At 38.6% G+C, this 24332-nt stretch overlaps 1 protein-coding gene and 1 pseudogene across 2 annotated transcripts in view; both read right to left on the reverse strand.

Annotated features, from left to right (window-relative positions):
* Nucleotides 1-8810: 8810 nt before the first annotated feature.
* Nucleotides 8811-24332, reverse strand: part of CLIC2 (chloride intracellular channel 2) — a 94812-nt gene continuing 79290 nt past the window's right edge. For both annotated transcript variants that reach the window (XM_055267291.2, XM_055267292.2), the window contains exons 4-6: nucleotides 11546-11652; nucleotides 10719-10900; nucleotides 8811-9621 (exon numbers count right to left, since the gene is read on the reverse strand). In XM_055267291.2, the coding sequence (XP_055123266.1) occupies nucleotides 9460-9621; nucleotides 10719-10900; nucleotides 11546-11652 (451 nt within the window). In that variant the 3' untranslated portion in view covers nucleotides 8811-9459. The remainder of the gene's footprint in view (nucleotides 9622-10718; nucleotides 10901-11545; nucleotides 11653-24332) is intronic.
* Nucleotides 21948-23279, reverse strand: LOC129475189 (twinfilin-1-like; annotated as a pseudogene).

Raw genomic sequence — 24332 nt, forward strand, 5'->3', positions numbered from 1 at the left:
GACAAACCTCAACTTATGACCATTTGACTTACTTACAAATTTTCAAGTTTATGGTGGGTTTATTGGGATGTAATTGCATGGTAACCTGAAAAGCATCTGGACTTATGGTTTGACTTATGATTTGACTTATGATTTTTTGACTTTATGATGGGTTTGTCGGGGTATTAAATACCTTTTCAACTTACAATATTTCTAACTTACGATGGGTTTATTAAGTCATAGCCCCATCAGAAGGTGAGGAGTATCTATATTTTATTGCTGCAATTTTTCCAAATTTGGCAATCTTTCAGGATGACTCCTCTATCCCTTTGCCATGCCTTCATCTTTTTTTTTTTTTTCGATTCCTTACTTTCTGGTGCTATGAGATTCTCATATTTCCCCTGCCCTGGTCCTAGAATCAGTTACTTCTCCAAGGAGCTCTGGTTCCTTTTATTGGAGAATGATATTAGAATCCAAAGTCTTAGCATTGGGTGTGCTTGTTGCTACTAGGGTACTATTGCTTCTAGGCCCTCTCAGGACACAGGGCTAGGAACTACACATATGTATACTGACTCATGTATATACACACGTGTAATTATTTTTGTATCTATTCACCTCTATCAATATTAAGTTAAACATGAGTACATACTGATGTCTCTGAATCGAATCTAATACCACATAGTTCATCCTAGCCTTCTTTTCTTGATTATTTGTACTTCCCACCTACAGTTCATTTACTTATTTTTTCAGTCTTAGTATACATGTATGGCTGTTTCAGAATTGTCTACACATGTTCCCTTGAGAAAGAACTTTGCCAATTAGAGTACAATGTTTATATATAGTTTCTTTATATTTTGTTTTATATTTTCCAGAAGAAACACTGTTTCACAAAGTTACTTGGAGAATACACGGTCTTTTAAAGTTTGGTAGAATTTCCCTGTGACACTATCTGGGGATTGATACTTTTTGGTAAAGTAGTTCCTTATAATTTTCTCTATTTCTTCTTTTTAAAAAATGTTCTCTCTTTCTTCTATGAAGATTGATCTCTGTAATTTTTATGTCTCTAATAAAGTTGTTTTTGGTAATCTTTACTTTCCTAGGAAATTATCTCTATCATCTAGATTTTAAAATTTATTTGCATAGAGGTCTGCAAAGTAGTCTCTTATAATGTCTTAAATTTCTTCTAATAGTTATTTCCCCATTCTTTATTTTGCATACTTTCGCTTTCTCTGTTTTATTTTGATTAATGTAGCTAGTGGTTTGTCTGTATTATCAGTCTTTTAAAAAATACGGATTTTGATTCATTAACTAGGTCTATGTTATTTCTATTCTCTTTTGTTAATTCTTACTTTTTTGTTAATTTCTTGTGTTCTTTTACTTAATTTGTTGTACTTATTCTAAGTTTCTTTTTGTTTTTTGCTGGTGCTCTACCAAGATCCCTTTGGACATTTTTTTTTTAAGTTGTGTTAAAAACACATAGCTTAAAACTCATCATCTTAACTATTTTGAAGCAGAGAGTTGATAAGTGTTAAGTATATTCACATTGTTGTGCACATTTTAAAAATTTTTGTTAGCTCAATATTTAATCAATTTATTTTCAATCTTTTATTTTTACTAATAGCAGTGTTTAGTGTTATAAAATTTCCTCTGATCACTGCATTATATTTATCCCATGGATTCTAATATGAAGTGTTTACATCATCATTATTTGTTTTAGAGATAGTGTACTTTTGGTTTATATTTTTCCTTTAAACCAAGAGTTAATTGAAGGTTTTTAAAATTTATTTTTTAAATGTATAATGGGCACATAATTGTACATATATATGGGATACAATGTGGTGTTTCAATGCATGTACACACAGTATAATGATCAAATAGGCATAATTACCATATCCATCACTATAAACATTTGCTATTTCTTTGTGGTGACGTTTAAAATCTGCTTTTCTAGCTATCTTGAAATACATGCTACATTATTATTTGCTATAGTCACCCTACTGTGGTGAATACCAAAATTTTTCTTTTCTTTCTTTTTTTTATTATTGTACTTTAAGTTTTAAGGTACATGTGCACAATGTGCAGGTTTGTTACATATGTATCCATGTGCCATGTTGGTGTGCTGCACCCATTAACTAGTCACTTAGCATTAGGTATATCCCCTAATGCTGTCCCTCCTCCCTCCCCCCACCCCACAACAGTCCCCGGAGTGTGATGTTTCCCTTCCTGTGTCCATGTGTTCTCATTGTTCAATTCCCACCTATGAGTGAGAACATGTGGTGTTTGGTTTTTTGTCCTTGCAATAGTTTGCTGAGAATGATGGTTTCCAGCTTCATCCATGTCCCTACAAAGGACATGAACTCAACCTTTTTTATGGCTGCATAGTATTCCATGGTGTATATGTGCCACATTTTCTTAATCCAGTCTATCATTGTTGGACATTTGGGTTGGTTCCAAGTCTTTGCTATTATGAATAGTGCTGCAATCAACATACGTGTGCATGTGTCTTTATAGCAGCATGATTTATAGTCCTTTGGGTATATATCCAGTAATGGGATGGCTGGGTCAAATGGTATTTCTAGTTCTAGATCCCTGAGGAATCGCCACACTGACTTCCACAGTGGTTGAACTAGTTTACAGTCCCACCAACAGTGTAAAAGTGTTCCTATTTCTCCACATCCTCTCCAGCACCTGTTGTTTCCTGACTTTTTAATGATCACCATTCTAACTTGTGTGAGATGGTATCTCATTGTGGTTTTGATTTGCATTTCTCTGATGGCCAGTGATGATGAGCATTTTTTCATGTGTTTTTGGCTGCATAAATGTCTTCTTTTGAGAAGTGTCTGTTCATGTCCTTCGCCCACTTTTTGATGGGGTTGTTTGTTTTTTTTCTTGTAAATTTGTGTGAGTTCATTGTAGATTCTGGATATTAGCCCTTTGTCAGATGAGTAGGTTGCAACAATTTTCTCCCATTCTGTAGGTTGCCTGTTCACTCTGATGGGAGTTTATTTTGCTGTGCAGAAGCTCTTTAGTTTAATTAGATCCCATTTGTCTATTTTGGCTTTTGTTGCCATTGCTTTTGGTGTTTTAGACATGAAGTCCTTGCCCATGCCTATGTCCTGAATGGTAATGCCTAGGTTTTCTTCTAGGGTTTTTATGGTTTTAGGCCTAACATGTAAGTCTTTAATCCATATTGAATTAATTTTTGTATAAGGTGCAAGGCAGGGATCCAGTTTCAGCTTTCTACATATGGCTAGCCAGTTTTCCCAGCACCATTTATTAAATAGGGAATCCTTTCCCCATTGCTTGTTTTTGTCAGGTTTGTCAAAGATCAGATAGTTGTAGATATGTGGCGTATTTCTGAGGGCTCTGTTCTGTTCCATTGATCTATATCTCTGTTTTGGTACCAGTACCATGCTGTTTTGGTTACTGTAGCCTTGTAGTATAGTTTGAAGTCAGGTAGTGTGATGCCTCCAGCTTTGTTCTTTTGGGTTAGGATTGACTTGGTGATGCGGGCTCTTTTTTGGTTCCATATGAACTTTAAAGTAGTTTTTTCCAATTCTGTGAAGAAAGTCATTGGTAGCTTGATGGGGATGGCATTGAATCTATAAATTACCTTGGGCAGTATGGCCATTTTCACGATATTGATTCTTCCAACCCGTGAGCATGCAATGTTTTTCCATTTGTTTGTATCCTCTTTTATTTCACTGAGCAGTGGTTTGTAGTTCTTGAAGAGGTCCTTCACATCCCTTGTAAGTTGGATTCCTAGGTATTTTATTCTCTTTGAAGCAATTGTGAATAGGAGTTCACTCATGATTTGGCTCTCTGTTTGTCTGTTATTGGTGTATAAGAATGCTTGTGATTTTTGCACATTGATTTTGTATCCTGAGACTTTGCTGAAGTTGCTTATCAGCTTAAGGAGATTTTCGGCTGACAATGGGGTTTTCTAGATATACAATCACGTCATCTGCAAACAGGGACAACTTGACTTCCTCTTTTCCTAATTGAATACCCTTTATTTCCTTCTCCTGCCTGATTGCCCTGGCCAGAACTTCCAACACTATGTTGAATAGGAGTGGTGAGAGAGGGCATCCCTGTCTTGTTCCAGTTTTCAAAGAGAATGCTTCCAGTTTTTGCCCATTCAGTATGATATTGGCTATGGGTTTGTCATACATAGCTCTTATGATTTTGAGATACGTCCCATCGATACCTAATCTATTGAGAGTTTTTAGCAGGAAGGGTTGTTGAATTTTGTCGAAGGCCTTTTCTGCGTCTGTTGAGATAATCATGTGGTTTTTGTCTTTGGTTCTGTTTATATGCTGGATTACATTTATTGATTTGCGTATGTTGAACCAGCCTTGCATCCCAGGAATGAAGCCCACTTGATCATGGTGGATAAGCTTTTTGATGTGCTGCTGGATTCGGTTTGCCAGTATTTTATTGAGGATTTTTGCGTCAATGTTCATCAAGGATATTGGTCTAAAATTCTCTTTTTTGGTTGTGTCTCTGCCCGGCTTTGGTATCAGGATGATGCTGGCCTCATAAAATGAGTTAGGGAGGATTCCCTCTTTTTCTATTGATCGAAATAGTTTCAGAAGGAGTGGTACCAGTTCCTCCTTCCACCTCTGGTAGAATTTGGCTGTGAATCCATCAGGTCCTGGACTCTTTTTGGTTGGTAAGCTATTGATTATTGCCACAATTTCAGAGCCTGTTATTGGTCTATTCAGAGATTCAACTTCTTCCTGGTTTAGTCTTGGGAGGGTGTATGTGTCCAGGAATTTATCCATTTCTTCTAGATTTTCTAGTTTATTTGCGTAGAGGTGTTTGTAGTATTCTCTGATGGTAGTTTGTATTTCTGTGGGATCGGTGGTGATATCCCGTTTTTCATTTTTTATTGCATCTACCTGATTCTTCTCTCTTTTCTTCTTTATTATTCTTGCTAGCAGTCTATCAATTTTGTTGATCTTTTCAAAAAACCAGCTCCTGGATTCATTAATTTTTTGAAGGGTTTTTTGTGTTTCTATTTCCCTCAGTTCTGCTCTGATTTTAGTTATTTCTAGCCTTCTGCTAGCTTTTGAATGTGTTTGCTCTTGCTTTTCTAGTTCTTTTAATTGTGATGTTAGGGTGTCAATTTTGGATCGTTCCTGCTTTCTCTTGTTGGCATTTACTGGTATAAATTTCCCTCTACACACTGCTTTGAATGTGTCCCAGAGATTCTGGTATGTCGTGTCTTTTTTCTCATTGGTTTCAAAGAACATCTTTATTTCTGCCTTCATTTCGTTATGTACCCAGTAGTCATTCAGGAGCAGGTTGTTCAGTTTCCATGTAGTTGAGCGGTTTTGAGTGAGTTTCTTAATCCTGAGTTCTAGTTTGATTGCACTGTGGTCTGAGAGACAGTTTGTTATAATTTCTGTTCTTTTACATTTGCTGAGGAGAGCTTTACTTCCAACTATGTGGTCAATTTTGGAATAGGTGTGGTGTGGTGCTAAAAAACATGTATATTTTGTTGATTTGGGGTGGAGAGTTCTGTAGATGTCTATTAGGTCCACTTGGTGCAGAGCTGAGTTCAATTCCTGGGTATCCTTGTTAGCTTTCTGTCTCCTTGATCTGTCTAATGTTGACAGTCAGGTGTTAAAGTCTCCCATTATTATTGTGTGGGAGTCTAAGTCTCTTTGTAGGTCAGTCAGGACTTGCTTTATGAATCTGGGTGCTCCTGTATTGGGTGCATATATATTTAGGATAGTTAGCCCTTCTTGTTGAATTGTTCCTTTTACCATTATGTAATGGCCTTCTTTGTCTCTTTTGAACTTTGTTGGTTTAAAGTCTATTTTATCAGAGACTAGGATTGCAACTCCTGCCTTTTTTTTGTTTTCCATTTGCTTGGTAGGTCTTCCTCCATCCCTTTATTTTGAGCCTATGTGTGTCCCTGCACGTGAGATGGGTTTCTTGAATACTGCGCACTGATGGGTCTTGACTCTTTATCCAATTTGCCAGTCTGTGTCTTTTAATTAGAGCATTTAGTCCATTTACATTTAAAGTTAATATTGTTATGTGTGAATTTGATCCTGTCATTATGATGTTAGCTGGTTATTTTGCTCATTAGTTGATGCAGTTTCTTCCTAGCCTGGATGGTCTTTACAATTTGGCATGATTTTGCAGTGGCTGGTACCAGTTGTTCCTTTCCATGTTTAGTGCTTCCTTCAGGAGCTCTTTTAGGGCAGGCCTGGTGGTGACAAAATCTCTCAGCATTTGCTTGTCTGTAAAGGATTTTATTTCTCCTTCACTTATGAAGCTGTTTGGCTGGATATGAAATTCTGGGTTGAAAATTCTTTTCTTTACGAATGTTGAATATCGGCCCCCACTCTCTTCTGGCTTGTAGAGTTTCTGCCGAGAGATCCACTGTTAGTCTGATGGGCTTCCCTTTGTGGGTAACTCGACCTTTCTCTCTGGCTGCCCTTAACATTTTTTCCTTCATTTCAACTTTGGTGAATCTGACAATTATGTGTCTTGGAGTTGTTCTTCTCGAGGAGTATGTTTGTGGCATTCTTTGTATTTCCTGCATCTGAATGCTGGCCTGCCTTGCTAGATTGGGAAAGTTCTCCTGGATAATATTTTGCAGAGTGTTTTCTGACTTGGTTCCATTCTCCCCCTCACTTTCATGTACACCAATCAGACATAGGTTTGGTCTTTTCACATAGTCCCATATTTCTTGGAGGCTTTGTTCATTTATTTTTATTCTTTTTTCTCTAGACTTCCCTTTTCTCTTCATTTCATTCATTTCGTCTTCCGTCGCTGATACCCTTTCTTTCAGTTGATCGCATTGGCTCCTGAGGCTTCTGCAATCTTCACGTAGTTCTCGAGCTTTGGCTTTCAGCTCCATCAGCTCCTTTAAGCCCTTCTCTGTATTGGTTATTCTCGTTATACATTTGTCTAATTCTTTTTCAAAGTTTTTAACTTCTTTGTCTTTGGCTTGAATTTCCTCCTATAGCTCAGAGTAGTTGATCATCTGAAGCCTTCTTCTCTCAACTCATCAAAGTCATTCTCCGTCCAGCTTTGTTCCATTGCTGGTGAGGAACTGCCTTCCTTTGGAGGAGGAGAGGTGCTCTGCTTTTTAGAGTTTCCAGTTTTTCTGCTCTTTTTCCCCATCTTTGTGGTTTTATCTACTTTTGGTCTTTGATGATGGTGATGTACAGATGGGTTTTTGGTGTGGATGTCCTTTCTGTTTGTTAGTTTTCCTTCTACCAGACAGGACCCTCAGCTGCAGGTCTGTTGGAGTTTGCTAGAGGTCCACTCCAGACCCTGTTTGCCTGGGTACCAGCAGCGGTGGCTGCAGAGCAGCGGATTTTCATGAACCGCGAATGCTGCTGCCTGATCATTCCTCTGGAAGTTTTGTCTCAGGAATATCGAGCTGTGTGAGGTGTCAGTCTGTCCCTACTGGGGGGTGCCTCCCAGTTAGGCTGCTCGGGGGTCAGGGACCCACTTTAGGAGGCAGTCTCCCTGTTCTCAGATCTCCAGCTGCGTGCTGGGAGAACCACTACTCTCTTCAAAGCTGTCAGACAGGGACATTTAAGTCTGCAACCTTTGTCTGTGCCCTGCCCCCAGAATTGGAGGCTAGAGAGGCAGGCAGGCCTCCATGAGCTGTGGTGGACTCCACCCAGTTCGAGCTTCCTGGCTGCTTTGTTTACCTAATCAAGCCTGGGCAATGGCAGGCACCCCTCCCCCAGCCTCGCTGCCACCTTGCAGTTTAATCTCAGACTGTTGTGCTAGCAATCAGTGAGACTCTGTGGGTGTAGGACCCTCCGAGCCAGGTGCGGGACACAATCTCCTGGTGTGCCGTTTTTTAAGCGTGTCTGAAAAGTGCAGTATTAGGGTGGGAGTGACCCGATTTTCTAGGTGCCTTCTCTCACCCCTTTCTTTGAGTAGGAAAGGGAACTCCCTGACCCCTTGCGCTTCCCAAGTGAGGCAATGCCTCGCCCTGCTTTGGCTCGCGCACGGTGCGCTGCACCCACTGTCCTGCGCCCACGGTCTGGCACTCCCTAGTGAGATGAACCCGGTACCTCAGATGGAAATGCAGAAATCACCCATCTGCGTCGCTCACGCTGGGAGCTGTAGACTGGAGCTGTTCCTGTTTGGCCATCTTGGCTCCATCCCCAGTGAATGCCAAAATTTATTCTTCCTAGGTGTAAATTTGTACCCATTGACCAACATCTTTCAGTGCCTCTGCCTTCTTTCTCTCCCCAGCCACTGGTAACCACGATTCTACCCTCTACTTGTGTGAGCTCAACTTTTTAAAATTCCACATATGAGTGAGATCATGTGGTGTTCGTCTTTCTGTGCCTGGCTTATTTCATTTAACATTTCAAATGTATTCTATAAATTGTAACTTGCTAGTGTATTGCATGTATTCTGAAATATACTGATGAGAGGATGTATCTGAAAGATTATCAACATGATTGCATTTCTCTGTCATGTAACCATACACTATACATTTATCTTGACTCTATGGTTTTCAAGGACAGTACTTTGCATTTGCTCATTGCCTTACTTTTCTTTGAACCTATTAAAACGCTACTTCATTTAAATTTTATCTAAACTCCACCCTTCCACCAAAGCCTAAAATGTTTTCCTTTTTTGAAGCTGCACTTACGATTGTGTTTCTCCTTTGAGGGAGCAAGAGTTAAGTTCAGCTTTTGTTTCCAGATTTGAATCATTTAAGAGTACTTTAACAAGTGAATACGAATACGTATAGTAATGTAACATTTTAAGTTTTGTAGAAAGTTTTATAATTATCTAAGGACTGTTTACCTTATCCTTTTATGGACAACAACAAGACCTTTTGGTCAGCCACATTTTTTATTTTCCTTTTCATTTCTATGAATAAAAGATTCAGTGGACTTTGTTTCTTATCTTGTTTTTTAAAATTATGTTTTATTTAATGAGTGCTTCTTCATTTAAAAATAATATAATCTGCTGTTCTACGACCAATTGATCTTGATCTCTTCCTAGAGCTAATTTTAAAAATCATTCTTTAAGAATTTGCCTCTCTGATATGCTCACTCTCTGAATTTATTATTTATATCAGAAATAAACTCATGTATATATTAAAGTAACAAAAATGTGAAATTATTTTAGCGATTTATATGGAAATGTACTTATGACATTTATAACTGCAGACATCTGTTTAGCTTATATGTATGCATTCCAGGAATTCAAGCAAAGGGCAAAAGATCGTGATGCTTTCCATGTCATTCAGGATTGCAGTGGTTTGCCATACAAATAAAGAAAATTAAGTAAAAGTATGAAGACCTGTAAAATACAGTGGACAGATTGTTTATGGCTAACAGGAAATACAGAGTTTCTTTTCATAAGAGAGTTGGAAAGAAGAAACAGTATTTTTCATATTCTTATTTGCAAAAACCTTTCTAATACGTCACTAAGTAAAATTTCATCACAAATATAGCCTTTTCTCCTGTAAGAGCTGTCCTAACTCTTCTGTTTAGCCACATTTGCGTAAGTATTTTCAATTTCTTTGTCTTCAGGACATGTGTGGGTAAATTCTTCACGGGCATAGGCATTGTGGAGATAACGCCAGACTCCTGAGAATTCTGCTGGAATGTCAAAGTCACGATATTTCTTGGCAGCAACCTAGAATTTTGCAAAAAAAGAGGGAAAAAAAGGCATCAGTAATATGTCTGCTATGTAGAAATGTATCTTAGAAGTCAAGATTATCAAAGGCATCTTATTGACACAAAAAGCACTATAAAACAAACTACGAAGTAGACTCGAATCTTGGACTATTTTGATGTTTTGTCTACAAATGTTGACAAAACTACATGCTTACAATCATGTTTATATTGATTCCGTATTTAATTATGACTATATTTAGAGGAAGGAAGCACAGAAAATGAGCACATACCCACCACCACTAGACTAAGAATTTATTTAGAGTCCTATGACTTATTTCTTTACATATTCTCTGTGTTTGGCATAGGACTCAAAGAGTAAATTCTGCATAAGTCTATGCAATAAATATTTGTTAAATTTATGATTAATTCATCATAATACTAAAAGCCCAAATTGGTTATTCCCTATTATGATCTAGGCACTGTTCTAAGCATTTTAAATGCTTTAATTTATTTAATTCTCTTAACAATTCTGTAAAATAGGTAATATTATTATCCTTTACAAAATAAGACAGTGGAAAATACCTTCTGATTTGGAAAGAAAGAAACAAGTTTTGGCTGGGCACGGTGGCTCATGCCTGTAATCCCAGAACTTTGGGAGGCCAAGGCAGGCAGATCACTTGAGCCCAGGAGTTCAAGACCAGCCTGTGCAACATGGTGAAACCCTGTCTCTACAAAAAGAAGAAAAAATTAGCCAGGCGTGGTGGCACGCACCTGTAGTCCCAGCTACTCAAGAGGCTGGGGTGGGAGGACTGCTTGAGCCTCAGAGGTGAGGGTTGCAATAAGCCTTGATCATGCCACTGCACTCCAACCTGCGTGTGAGAGCAAGACCCTATCTCAAAAAAGAAAAAAAAAAAAGAAACAAGTTTTAATAATTCCCAGAAGAGAACATTATGGGTCTTCCCTCTAAAGAGAAAAAAGAGATGTATATACTACACATGATGATGATGATAATGACAAAGCTATAATATAATAATACTGCACCGGAAGATCACTATGCTTTGTGCTGGCAACTGGCAAACCCCTCCCACCCATTCAGCCTGCCCTATAAAGACTTACTTTAATAATGTTCAGCTTGGGTAACAAGCTACAATCAGCCAGTGTTAGCTGGTCCCCATCCAAGAATAGTCTTCTGGAAACTGTGGGTTCCTCAGCACTGTCTGGATCAATTTCATCCAGAAGTGGGGTGTTTAAGTAGTCATCCAGACGCTTGAATTCTTTGAGCAGAGATTTTTCAAAATCTGAGGCAATGAAGTAATAGAGTTACTTGTAAATGTATTGTCTTTTGACTAAATACATTCTAAATATGCTTTCCACATATTTAGACACCTCTATCTATACATAGTACTTACACTGGCTCTTCAATATCTAGTTAACTATTTAGAATGCTCAGCTACTCACTGATAAGACAAAGTAAGATCAAATAGTGAGTGTAAATCTTTTGGGCTTTTCTTAGGGAGGTGCATTGGCAGGAGAGTAAAAGAAAGAAAGAAAAGTGATACATGTTATCCAACTCAGAAGAGTTAGAAAGCGAAAGAAAAAACACAGTTCTGGTGACTCAGAGGATAATAAACCAATTTAAGAATGTTCGTGGGAAATGGTAGGTGCCACAGTTTAAGAAACCTTAAAGGTACACAGTCCTGCAGTTAGTTCACACCTGGTATGTCAATATTCTAATTGAGCTATGTTGGTAATTGCTATATTGAATCTTGAGTTCTAAATCTAATAAAAATTCATGCAAGGGAATTTCAGAGGAGAGTACAGAGAATGAGGGGAAGACTAGGCTAGTCCCCAAAATATACTATATATTCAGGAAAATTCTATTTTTGCTGAGTGAGAATATGAAGAGTGAGAGAAAAATAGAGATTTAAAGAAAGGTATCTTACTCTTATTTGCCTCCTTTTGTGTATTCTTAATGTATGCAGAAAACTTGGCAAAGAGGTTACAGCCCACATCAAAAGACTCCTTGTACTTGGGACTCAGGTGAGGGTACCTTAAAAAGAAACATGACTCAACTATCATTTGCACATAACATGACAGAGACCAGGTGCCCTAGCTTGCACTATACTGAAAATGGAAGTTGTGGAACATTGTGCTGGAAACTAAACACCCTTAGAAGTCTCTCAGTAGAAGTTTATATTTTTTCCAATCTCAGAACACTTTAGTTTCTAAAGTTCACAGAGAAATCAGTTGTCTGGAATCCAAAGCTCATTTATCTGTAGAAACAATGTTTCAAATGGTGGTTTCCATACTTGCTCCTGAAAGCCTGTTTGTCAGAAGATATAATGTCAGTACAATACATTTTCAGACATGAATAGTAGAAAAATATGGTTTTGGCCAGGCGCAATGGCTCACGCCTGTAATCCCAGCACTTTGGGAGGCTGAGGTGGGTGGATCACCTGAGATCAGGAGTTTGAGACCAGCCTGGCCAACATGGTGAAACCTTGTCTCTACTAAAAATACAAACATTAGCTGGGCGTGGTAGTGGGTGCCTGTAATTCCAGCTACTCGGGAGGTTGAGGCAGGAGAATTGCTTGAAGCTGGGAGGTAGAGGTTGCAGTGAGCTGAGATTGCACCATTGCACTCCAGCCTGGGGGACAAAAGTGAAACTCAGTCTCAAAAAAAAAAAAAAGAAAAAGAAAAATTTGGTTTCAAATATTACAACTTATAAAATAAATGATGGAATAAATAGGATGGAGAAAATGGGAAAAAAGTAGCCAAGATATCCTCTCTTAGTAATACAAAGCTCAGTTAGCATAATTAAAATAATGTAATAATATAATTCACCACATTAACAAATCAAATAAGAAAACCCATTTGATAATGACTAGATGCAGAAAAGTATTCAATAAAAAATCAGCACCTCATGGAGATATCTGTGCTCCCATATTCACTGCAGCATTACTCACAAAAGCCAACATACAGAAACAACCTAAGTTCCCATCAATAGATGAATGGATATAGAAATTGTGAGATATATATATATATATATGTAATAGAATATTAATCAGCCTTAAAAAGAATGAAATCCTGTCATTTGCAACAACATGGATAAATAAACATGAAATAAGCCAGGCACAGAAAGACAAATACTCCATGATCTCACTTATGTGTGGCATCTTTAAAAGGTCAAATATATAGAAAAAAGAATAGAGCAGTGATTACCAGGGGCAGTGGGGGGAGGAAATAGGGACATGTATGTCGAAGGGTACAAAGTTGCAGTTATGTAGAATGAGTAAGTCTAGAGATATAATATATAATATGAGGACTAATAATATTGTATACTGAAAATTTGCAAAGGGTAAATTTTAGGTGCTCTTACCATATAAAAAAGGTAACTATATGAAGCGACGGATATGTTAATTTGCTTGACTGTAGTAATCATTTCACTATATATATGTATATCAAGACATCATGTGGTATACCTTAAATATATACAATACAAACAAAGGCTAAAACACTCAATTCCTTTTCATAAAAAAAACTCACTGGAAGCTAGAAATGGTCAGGTCAGAAACTTAGATATCTTCCTTGATTCTTCTCTTTCCCTCTAACTCCACATTTGATCTATCAGCAACTCTGGTCAGTTTACCTTTCAAAATGTATCCAGAATCTGTCCACCCCCCCGCCCCTGCCCAGTCCAAAGCCTCCTGACTATTCTCCTTACTCCCATACTTGTCCCTCATACACCTGGAATATTCTCCACCCATAGACAGAGCAATCATGTTAAAATGTAAGTCATATCGTGTCTTTCCCCTACTTTCTCTGGACGCTCAATTGTAACATTGCAACATCACTCCTTTCCCTAACATCACTACTTCTCTTTTTTGCTTTATTTTTCACTTTAGCAGGACAGTTTTAAATTACCTGTGTTATGCCTTCCCCAACCCCAGGCAACACAGTATGGAGAGAGATGCCCTTTGCTTGGGAGGAGAAGAGGTAAGTGAACACCAGACTTTGCCTCAGACCCAAGCACTGGGCCCAACACAGTAAAGTCTAGCCCTGGACAGGCCATGATTACCCCAGACTTTAGGCTGGTCCCCACAGACTTGGGCAGTAGGCCAGCCCTTGTAGCCCCAATGTCCAGGCCATCCCTGCAGGTCCCAGACTCCAGACTTCCTTCAGCACCAGATCATACCTCCAGGCTTGCACCCCTCCAAGACAGCCCCTTTGCTTCAGGACAGCCACTGTACCCCCAGACTCAGCTTTCAGGCCCTCTCCATCACAAGACTAGCACCTTTGGACCCCAGTTTAAGGCCAATACCCACAGACCCAGTATCCAGACCAACTCAGCTCCAGGCTGGCCCTCACACTCCCAGGCTTTGGGTCTGTCCCAGTGCCACATTGACACCCACGGACCTCAGCTCCAGGCTGGCCCCCATGGCCTCAGGTACTAGGTCAGCATCCAAACATTCAGCCTCCAATATAGCCCTCATGGGTACAGACTCCAGGCCATCCCTAGTGGCCCCAGATTTCAGGCTGGCCCATTCAAGCTCAGGCTTCAGGCCCAGACCAGGCTCCAACCAAGCCCCAAAAAGGCTGACCCACAGAGCCCCAGGCTTCAGGCCCAACCCAGTACTAAGCTGGCCTCTTCAACCCCAGATTTTGGGCAACAGTAGCAGAATACACATTATTTTCAAGTACATACAGAATATTCACCAGGATAGATCATATGTTAGGTCACAAAACAATTCTTAACCACTTAAAAAGATTGAAATTATATCAATTATTTTTTCCAACCACAATGAACATCCTTGTCTTGTTTCTGATCTTAAGGGGAAAAACTTCAGTCCTTCACTATTGAGTACAATGTCAGCTGTGGGTTTTTCTTTTTTGTTGTTGTTGTTTTATTGGGTATTTTATTATGTCAGGAACTGTGCTAAATGCTATAAATGTATGATCGTATTTCATCTATGCAATGTATTTTTTTCATTTCTTTTATTATACTTTAAGTTCTAGGGTACATGTGCACAACATGCAGTTTTGTTACATATGTATACATGTGCCATGTTGCTGTGCTGCACCCATTAGGCATATCTCCTAATGCTATCCCTCCCCGCCCCCCGACAGGCCCCTGTGTGTGATGTTCCACCCTGTGTCCAAGTGTTCTCATTGTTCAATTCCCACCTATGAGCGAGAACATGCGGTGTTTGGTTTTTTGTCCTTGCCATACTTTCTTGTTTCCTCACATGCCTCAGTTTTTTTTTTCTTGAAAACCAGATGTTTTGAATGTTAGAATGTAGAAACTCTGGAAATCTGATTGATTCTCCCACTCCCCTGGTCTTGTTGTTGCTGCTTATTGTGGTTGTTGTTGGTTTAGTTAATTTTCTTAACTAATTTTGTAAAGCCTAGATTTTTTTGGTATGTGTGGCCTCTGAAATATTTGTTCCATTAGCTTTAGTCAGCTATTGATTTTACAGAGATTTTATTAAACTCCTGGAAGCAAAACAAAGAAACAAACTATGAAAAGAAAAAGCTTTCTTAGTTTTTGAGGGTTAGTTCTGTGTTGGGGCTCTCCTTCATTGCTTAGCTACACAGTTTAAAGTTCTGCCTTAGCCTTCATTTTCTGCTTGTATGGTGCCTGAAGTTTAGCCAGAATTGAGAGTCTAGTCTTCTCAGCTCTTTTGTGAGCACACATCTAGAAATTGGTCCATACATAGTCTTCTATAGTCCTCAGAATACATAAAATGTTTTGAAGCCGTTATTTCCCTAAGCATCCCCCAAGTATCTCAGCTTCTTTCTTCCTGGGAATTTTTTTTTTTTTGAGATGGAGTTTTGCTCTTGTTGTCCATGCCCAGGCTAGAGTGCAATGGCGCAATCTAGGCTCACCACAACCTCTGCCTCCCAGGTTCAAGCGATTCTCCTGCCTCAGCCTCCCGAGTAGCTGGGATTACAGGCATGCGCCACCATGCGCAGCTAATTTTGTGTTTTTAGTAGAGATGGGGTTTCTCCATGTTGGTCAGGCTGGTCCTGAACTCCTGACCTCAGGTGACCTGCCCGCCTCGGCCTCCCAAAGTGCTGGGATTATAGGCATGAGCCACTGCGCCTGGCCCTTCCTGGGATTTTTCAATTTGTCGATTGCTTTTCCCAAATGTTATTCCTTGTCCTGTGTAGCTGTGACTAATACATTTGCTTTTAAATTCTTTCCACAACCACCACCAGGGAAGGTGCCTCAGCCCTGGGGAAGCTCTAATGCAGGTGACAAAAAGGTAAACTATTGAGGTAATCCTTCAGGGAACCACCAGATAGGTCAAACCACACAATCACAGTTCATTGAAAATAAGGTCAATATCACTTCCTCTGGTACCAGTAACCTGCACCTGCAATATAAGCTGCCATTTTTAAGGCTATTGATGGGCTGAGGGTTGGAGGATGGTATCAAGGTAACCAAAAATGCCACAGAACTCTGAAATTTAGATTTTTTATTCATTAAGTGTTCTCCTGGCTGCTGTAATTTTTGCTTAGATTCCAGGGTTCTGAAAAAGTTGCTTCTGACAGTTTTGCCAGCCTATTCATTGCTTTTATGAAAGAATGGAGTTCTGGAATTCCCTACTCCACCATTTCCATTAATGTGGGTGTTTACAAGGCTTTTAAAAAGGAGATAAAACAAAGTTCATATGGAAGGGTTCCCATATCCAGCAATATGGAAGACTAACCGCTGTGGAGGGCCCTGTAAAAAGACTTCCTTTTGGCAGTGTTTGTAACAATAAAACTTAGAAACAATATTTCAGTCCTTTTTCAAGTCATGGTAACTATTATGAACTAGTATGAACCAGTGGTTGTTGTGTGTTATCGAATCTTCACTTTTAAAAATGGGTGTGTCAAAGAGTGGGTGGAGATAATTTTTAATATATTTGACTGCTTGACCATTAATATCTAATGGAGATATATTGTACATCATCCAAAGGTTCTGGACTTTGAGCTGACTGTAGTAACTGTGTGTTCCATATATGAGAAGAGGGATACATACATCTATTTGGGTGGTCAGAGGGGCAAACTATGGCAGATAACACACTTATATACCACTACTTAGATATAACCACATGAATTACCTCTGGACAATGAGCTGTAAATGGAAATTTTTGGGTGTGGCTTCCGTGAAAACTCCTTAGAGCTGGCTTGTATATTAGATCTGTTGCCTGGAGTTCCAGCAGACATATTGTCACCATGAGTTAACTTTGAGACTGGAAGCCTCAATTGAAGGATGGCAGAGAAGAAAGATTAAGAGTTGAAACCCCTAATGAAATTATGGAGCTATCATCCCAGGTTCATTCTGAGTTTCTTATGTGAGAAAAATAAAAACCATATTTCTTTCTTTCTTTCTTTCTTTCTTTCTTTCTTTCTTTCTTTCTTTCTTTCTTTCTTTTCTTTCTTTCTTTCCTTTCTTTCCTTTCTTTCTTTTCTTCTTTCTTTCTTTCTTTCTTTTCTTCTTTCTTTCTTTCTTTCTTTCTTTCTTTCTTTCTTCTTTCTTTCTTTCTTTCTTTCTTTCTTTCTTCTTTCTTCCCTTCCTTCCTTCCTTCTTTCCTTCCTTCCTTCCTTCCTTCCTTCCTTCCTTCCTTCCTTCCTTCCTTCCTTTCCTTTCCTTTCCTTTCCTTTCCTTTTTCTTTTGGTTTTAAGGAGCAGAGAGTTTAATAGGCAAGAAGGAAGGGAGAAGACAGAAGGAAGAAACTCCCCCGTATCGAGATAGAGGGAGGGGGGCTCCAAAGCTGAAAGAGGAGGCCCCCCAAAAACCATATTTATTTCATTAAAAAATTTTATTTTAGGTTTCGGATACATGTGAATGTTTGTTATATAGGTGAACTCATGTCATGGGAATTTGTTGTACAGATTATTTCATCACCAAGGTATTAAGCTCAGTACCCAGTTGTTATCTTTTCTGCTCCTTTCCCTCCTCCAACCCTCCACCCTCAAGTAGACCCCAGTGTATATTGTTCCCTTCTTTGTGTTCATGAGTTCTCATCGTTTAGCTCCTGGTTATATGTGCGAACATGTAGTATTTGGATTCCTGTTCCTGTGTTAGTTTGCTAAGAATAATAGCCTGTAGCTCCATCCATGTTCCTGCAAAAGACATGATCTCATTCCTTTTTATGGCTGCATACTATTCCATGGTATATATGTACCACCTTTTCTTTATTCAGTCTGTCATTGATGGGCATTTGGGTTGATTCCATGTCTTTGTTATTGTGAATAGTGCTGCAATGAACATTCTCATGCACGTGTCTTTATGGTAGAATGATTTATATTCCTCTGGATATATATCCAGTAATGGGATTGCTGGGTCAAATGGTAGTTCTGCTGTTAGCTCTTTGAAGAATCACTACACTATCTTCCACAATGGTTGAATTAGTTTACACTCCCACCAACAGTGTATAAGTGTTTGCTTTTCTCCACAACCTTGCCAGCATCTGCTATTTCTTGACTTTTTACTTTTATTTTTAGCCATTCTGACTCATGTGAGATGGTATCTCATTGTGGTTTTGATTTGCATTTCTCCAATGATCAGTAATGAGCTTTTTTCCATAAGCTTATTTGCCCCATGTATGTCTGTTCATCTGTTCATGTCCTTTGCCCACTTTTGAATGCGATTTTTTTCTTGTAAACTTATTTAAGCTCCTTATAGACACTGGATATTAGACCTTTGTTAGATGCAGTTTGTAAAAATTTTCTTCCATTCTGTAGGTTGTCTGTTTACTCTATTGATTGTTTCTTCTGCTGTGTAGAAGCTCTTTCATTTAATTAAATCCCATTTGTCAATTTTTGCTTTTGTTGCAATTGCTTTTGACATCTTTGTCACGAAATCTTTGCCTGTTCCTATGTCCAGGATGGCATTGCCTAGGTTGTCTTCTGGGTTTTTGTAGTTTTGGGTTTTACACTTAAGTCTTTAATCCATCTTGATTTTTGTATATGGTGTAAGGAACGGGTCCAGCTTCAATCGTCTGCATAGGGCTAGCCAGCCCAGCACCATTTATTGCATAGGGAGTGCTTTCTCCATTGCTTGTTTTTGTCAGCTTTGTCAAAAATCACATGGTTGTAGGTGTGTGGCCTTATTACTGGGCTCTCTATTATGTCCCATTGGTCTATGTGCCTGATCTTTCTTTCTTTCTTTCTTTCTTCTTTCTTTCTTTCTTTCTTTTCTTTCTTTTTCTCTCTCTTTCTTTCTCTCTCTCTCTTTCCTTCCTTCCTTCCTTCCTTCCTTCCTTCCTTCCTTCCTTCCTTTCTTTCTCCTTTCTTTCTTTCTTTCTGTCTGTCTGTCTGTCTCTCTCTCTCCCTTCCTGCCTTCCCTCCCTCCCTCCCTGCCTTCCCTCCCTCCCTCCCTCCTTTCTTTCTTTCTCTTTCTTTCTTTCTTCTTTTCTTCTTTTCTTTCTTTCTTTCTTGATGGAGTTTCACTCTGTTGCCCAGGCTGGAGTGCAATGACGTGATCTTGGCTCACTGCAACCTCCATCTCTCAGGTTCAAGCGATTCTCCTGCCTTGGTCTCCTGAGTAGGTGGGATTACAGGCGTTTGCCACCAAGCTTGGCTAACTATTGTATTTTTAGTAGAGACGGGGTTTCACCGTGTTGGCCAGGCTGATCTGGAACAGCTGACTTCAGGTGATCCACCTGCCTCGGCCTCCAAAAGTGCAGGGATTACAGGTGTTGTATCAGTACCATGCTGTGTTTTGCTTACTGTAGCCTTGCAGTATAGTTCGAAGTTGGCTAATGCGATACCTACAGCTTTGTTATTTTTGCTTAGAATTGCCTTGGCTATCCGGGCTCTTTTTTGGTTTCATAAGAATTTTAAAATAGTTTTTTCTAGTTCTGTGAAGAATGTCATTGTTAGTTTGTTAGAAATAACACTGAATCTTTAGATTGCTTTGGGCAGTATGGTCATTTTGTTGATATTGATTCTTCCTATCCAGGAGCATGGGATATTTTTCCATTTGTTTGTGTCTTCTCTTATTTCTTTGAGCAGTGTTTTGTAATTCTCATTGTAGATATCCTTCACCTCCTGAGTTAGCTGTATTCCCAGGTATTTTATTTTTTTGTGCGTAGCAATTGTGAATGGGATTGCCTTCCCAATTGGGCTCTCAGCTTGGCTGTTGTTGATGTAAAGAAATGCAAGTGATTTTTGTACATTAATTTTGCATCCTGAAACTTTGCCAAAGTTGTTTATCAGCTGAAGGACCTGTTGGGTTGTGAGTATGGGGTTTTCTTTGAGAAAAAATTTTTATTGTGATATAAAATGCACTTATAAAATGTCCACCAGAAGGCATGTAATTCTTCACTGCTATATAAATTTATTGAGAATATGTTATTCATTGTCTAGGTATGATAATGCCACCTAAAACATACTATAAATGATGAGTTATATTCTATAACAAATGCATCACTGATTTTCAGCAATCATAGGTTTAATAATAATTAGTTTAAGACTATAATCACATCTATATTCTGGAATGGCCATTTACTTTAATGTAGTGTAGTGGAATTTAGAGTATAATTGCACATAGATGGTACAGAAAAACATTCACTTCTAAATTATTTTATACCTTCATGACAGGTAGTCTTCCTGACTGAAAATAACTGCTTCAGCTATGGTCTGCAACACAGCTCCAGGATTCTTAATGCAATAATTTGGGTGTATGTATGTCTGTCTATGTGTGCCCCCATGGAACAACTTATATCTTTAATAAACAAGTGCAACATTATTGTCAATTATTTTGCATGTTTAAATACTATAGTCTGATTATTTGTAAACAAAAACCCATACAAATACTCTAAATTCTATATAAAAAATCTGTCAACCCGTAATTATTCTAATATGCTTTACTTACTTGAACACAAATTTCTGAAAGGTACATATATTACCTTAGATAATAAGGTTTAGAAATGAGTGCTTTGGCCGGGCGCAGTGGCTCACACCTGTAATCCCAGCACTTTGGGAGGCCAAGGCGGGCGGGTCACCTGAGGTCGGGAGTTCACGACCAGCCTGACCAACATAGAGAAACCCCGTCTCTACTAAAAATACAAAATTAGCCAGGCATGGTGGCACATGTCTGTAATCCCAGCTACTTGGGAGGCTGAGGCATGAGAATCACTTGAACCCGGGAGGCAGAGGTTGCAGTGAGCGGAGATCATGCCATTGCTCTCCAGTCTGGGGAACAAGAGCGAAACTCTGTCTCAAAAAAAAAAAAAAAAAATGAGTGCTTCACCCTATGAAATGTGCATTTCTGATAACTGATTTACGCAGCATAAAGTTTAAATCAATAAATTACAAATCCTGGATCCCCACAGCTCATTTAGAAAATGCCTCAAAGTTATGGTTTTTGTAGAAGGTTTAACAGACCATACATGAAGTGTTCTAGCTTCCTCTATTTCAAGAATCAAAGAAACATGAGGCTCAAAATCTCTCTAGGTTGTAACTGAAAATGCAAAGCATTAGAAGACAGTTAAATGTGGTTTGAAATACAATATTAATTGAAAGGAGATTATTACGGTGTTTATCTGTGTTAGCCTGTTAAGTACTAGGACTTTAAAGTAATTTTAAATCTGAATATTTGTTCAGAAGTGACAAAGAACACAATTTGCCTATAAATGTTTTGGAGAAAAAAGTCAATCCTGATTTTTAAAACTCTTTCAACATTTTTTTATTTCCTTTTGAATGATATTAATTTAAATTTCAATCTGAACATAAATGTTTGGCTTCACAGAGCCTTAGATAATTCACTAAGGCTGTTTAAAGTCTTTCAATGTCATCAGAAATCCTGCAGTATAGAAAATATCTGGTACCCTTAAAGTTTCAGAGTGAGCTGATCTGCAATTTTAATGCTATTTTAAAAAAAGTCAAATATAAAAGACTGCTGCAATATAAAGCACTATTTCTAAAAATTGCAGACACGATCCTATAGTCTGACAGAGTTAGCACAGCTACTCAGAATAAGCAACTTCTGGCCTTTTCCGAGGCACACTAAGTTTCCAGCTTAGAAAATACTCTAGCCTGGTCTTTAACATATTCATTAAGTAATAAGAATATTTTAAGGTCTTTCTGTCTTACAAGAAAGTAGTAAGTTTATCCTTCGAGACATCAGACTTTCTAGAACTGGCCCAACTGTATAAAATTTTAAGAAGTATGTGAAAGTGTAGAATCAACACCATGAAAACAGTGTGACAAAATTAAACATTATGTTGAATCCTTTTCTAGCTTTAAGTCAAAAATAGAAATCATGACTCTTCTGTAACATTAATTTTAAAAATACATAGAAGTGACAAGTGCTATTTTCCAAAAAGTACAATTTTTTCCCTACTTTATATCAACATGGAATGATTTCAGTTTTTCTGTATTAAAAGCTGGACTTTTAAAAAACTAGTATTGCTATGTTTAATGTGATGACTCTAATCAGTAGTAGCATCATTTTCCGCTGGGCCCCTAATTAGTCTTCGAATTCTTCTTTTTCCTGCATACTGCTTGGGATGTACTTCTTCATAAAGGAAGTCTGAAGTCAACTAATCCCCATTGTCTATCTTGATCTTTCTAATTACATCCATTACAACATCCATAGTTGTCTTTCTACAATTTCTAGCAGAGGGCTCTTGCAGCTAGAATATAGCATCCGTTCTCTTATACTGCATGTGTATCCGGGCATTGAATAGATAAAAACTGTGGACTCTAAATAGTTTCCTTCATGGGAATGTTTACACAGAAAGAAATGGTAACGAGCTGAATACTTGGGAACCCTCTTTGGCAAATCTTTTAGTTCTGTATTTGCTGTGTTGGCCAAAATTATAATTTCATTTTTTATATTTATTTCCAACTGCACATAGTTCAGCTGTTATTCATTTTTTCCAAAGCCTGAAAGGCTTCTCGAGAAATAGGAAATGCTACTCCTTGTAGTGTTTGATGCTTAGTGTCCACACCCACGTCAGTCTGTACCTCATTGATTTTAATGTCATAATTCTTCCTCAGCTGCAGTCAGTAGGGCAGGGGAAGATTGTGACAGCAAACATTTTTTATATCCATGTAATGATACATCTTCCTTTACTGTTCCAAATACTTCATCTTTAACGCGGCCACCTCCAGATTCCTTTTCCAGAGTTGCTCTTGTTGCTGCATACAACTTTTTTGACGGACATGAGAATGATCTGGAAACCATGCAATGAATATTCATTCATATCCCTGGGCATTCTGAGAATCTAACCTGAATAATATATAGCACAGTTGTTTGTCCTCCAACAGGGGTAAAACAAAGGAATCATAATCCTTATACCAGGAATCTGAAGGCTGACTATATGATCCAATCATAAGTTGCTCATTTTCAATAGATATTTTCAGAAGTCTGTACTTTCCATTTCTGGCTCTGGCAAGATCTCTTTAACATCCTCACTTGCTTGGATGCGGGTCTGGTGGGACATGGCAGCGGCCACTAGCTCCTGGCTCCGATGCTGAGTGCAGCCGAGTATGGGGTTTTCTAGATATAGAATCATGTCGTCTGCAAACAGGGATAGTTTGACTTTCTATGTTCCTATTTGGATGCCCTTTATTTCCTTCTCTTGCCTCACTGCTCTGGCTATAACTTCCAATATTATTTTATTTTTTTATTATTTTTTTATTTTTATTTTTTTCCTTTTCTTCTTTTTTTTTTTTTTTATTATACTTTAGGGTTTTAGGGTACATGTGCACAATGTGCAGGTTTGTTACATATGTATCCATGTGCCATGTTGATTTCCTGCACCCATTAACTCGTCATTTAGCATTAGGTGTATCTCCTAATGCTGTCCCTCCCCCCTCCCCCCACCCCACAACAGTCCCCGGAGCGTGATGTTCCCCTTCCTGTGTCCATGAGTTCTCATTGTTCAATTCCCACCTATGAGTGAGAACATGCGGTGTTTGGTTTTTTGTCCTTGCGATAGTTTACTGAGAATGATGTTTTCCAGTTTCATCCATGTCCCTACAAAGGACACGAACTCATCATTTTTTACGGCTGCATAGTATTCCATGGTGTATATGTGCCACATTTTCTTAATCCAGTCTATCGTTGTTGGACATTTGGGTTGGTTCCAACTCTTTGCTATTGTGAATAGTGCCGCAATAAACATACGTGTGCATGTGTCTTTATAGCAGCATGATTTATAGTCCTTTGGGTATATACCCAGTAATGGGATGGCTGGGTCAAATGGTATTTCTAGTTCTAGATCCCCAAGGAGTCGCCACACTGACTTCCACAATGGTTGAACTAGTTTACAGTCCCACCAACAGTGTAAAAGTGTTCCTATTTCTCCACATCCTCTCCAGCACCTGTTGTTTCCTGATTTTTTAATGATGGCCATTCTAACTGGTGTGAGATGGTATCTCACTGTGGTTTTGATTTGCATTTCTCTGATGGCCAGTGATACAAAAATTAATTCAAGATGGATTAAAGACTTATATGTTAGACCTAAAACCATTAAAATCCTACAAGAAAACCTAGGCAATACCATTCAGGACATAGGCGTGGGCAAGGACTTCATGTCTAAAACACCAAAAGCAATGGCAACAAAAGCCAAAATCGACAAATGGGATCTCATTAAACTAAAGAGCTTCTGCACAGCAAAAGAAACTATCATCAGAGTGAACAGGCAACCTACACAATGGGAGAAAATTTTTGCAACCTACTCATCTGACAAAGGGCTAATATCCAGAATCTACAATGAACTCAAA

The sequence above is a fragment of the Symphalangus syndactylus genome, chromosome X, assembly GCF_028878055.3.
Source record: "Symphalangus syndactylus isolate Jambi chromosome X, NHGRI_mSymSyn1-v2.1_pri, whole genome shotgun sequence".
Classification (NCBI taxonomy): Eukaryota; Metazoa; Chordata; class Mammalia; order Primates; family Hylobatidae; genus Symphalangus; species Symphalangus syndactylus.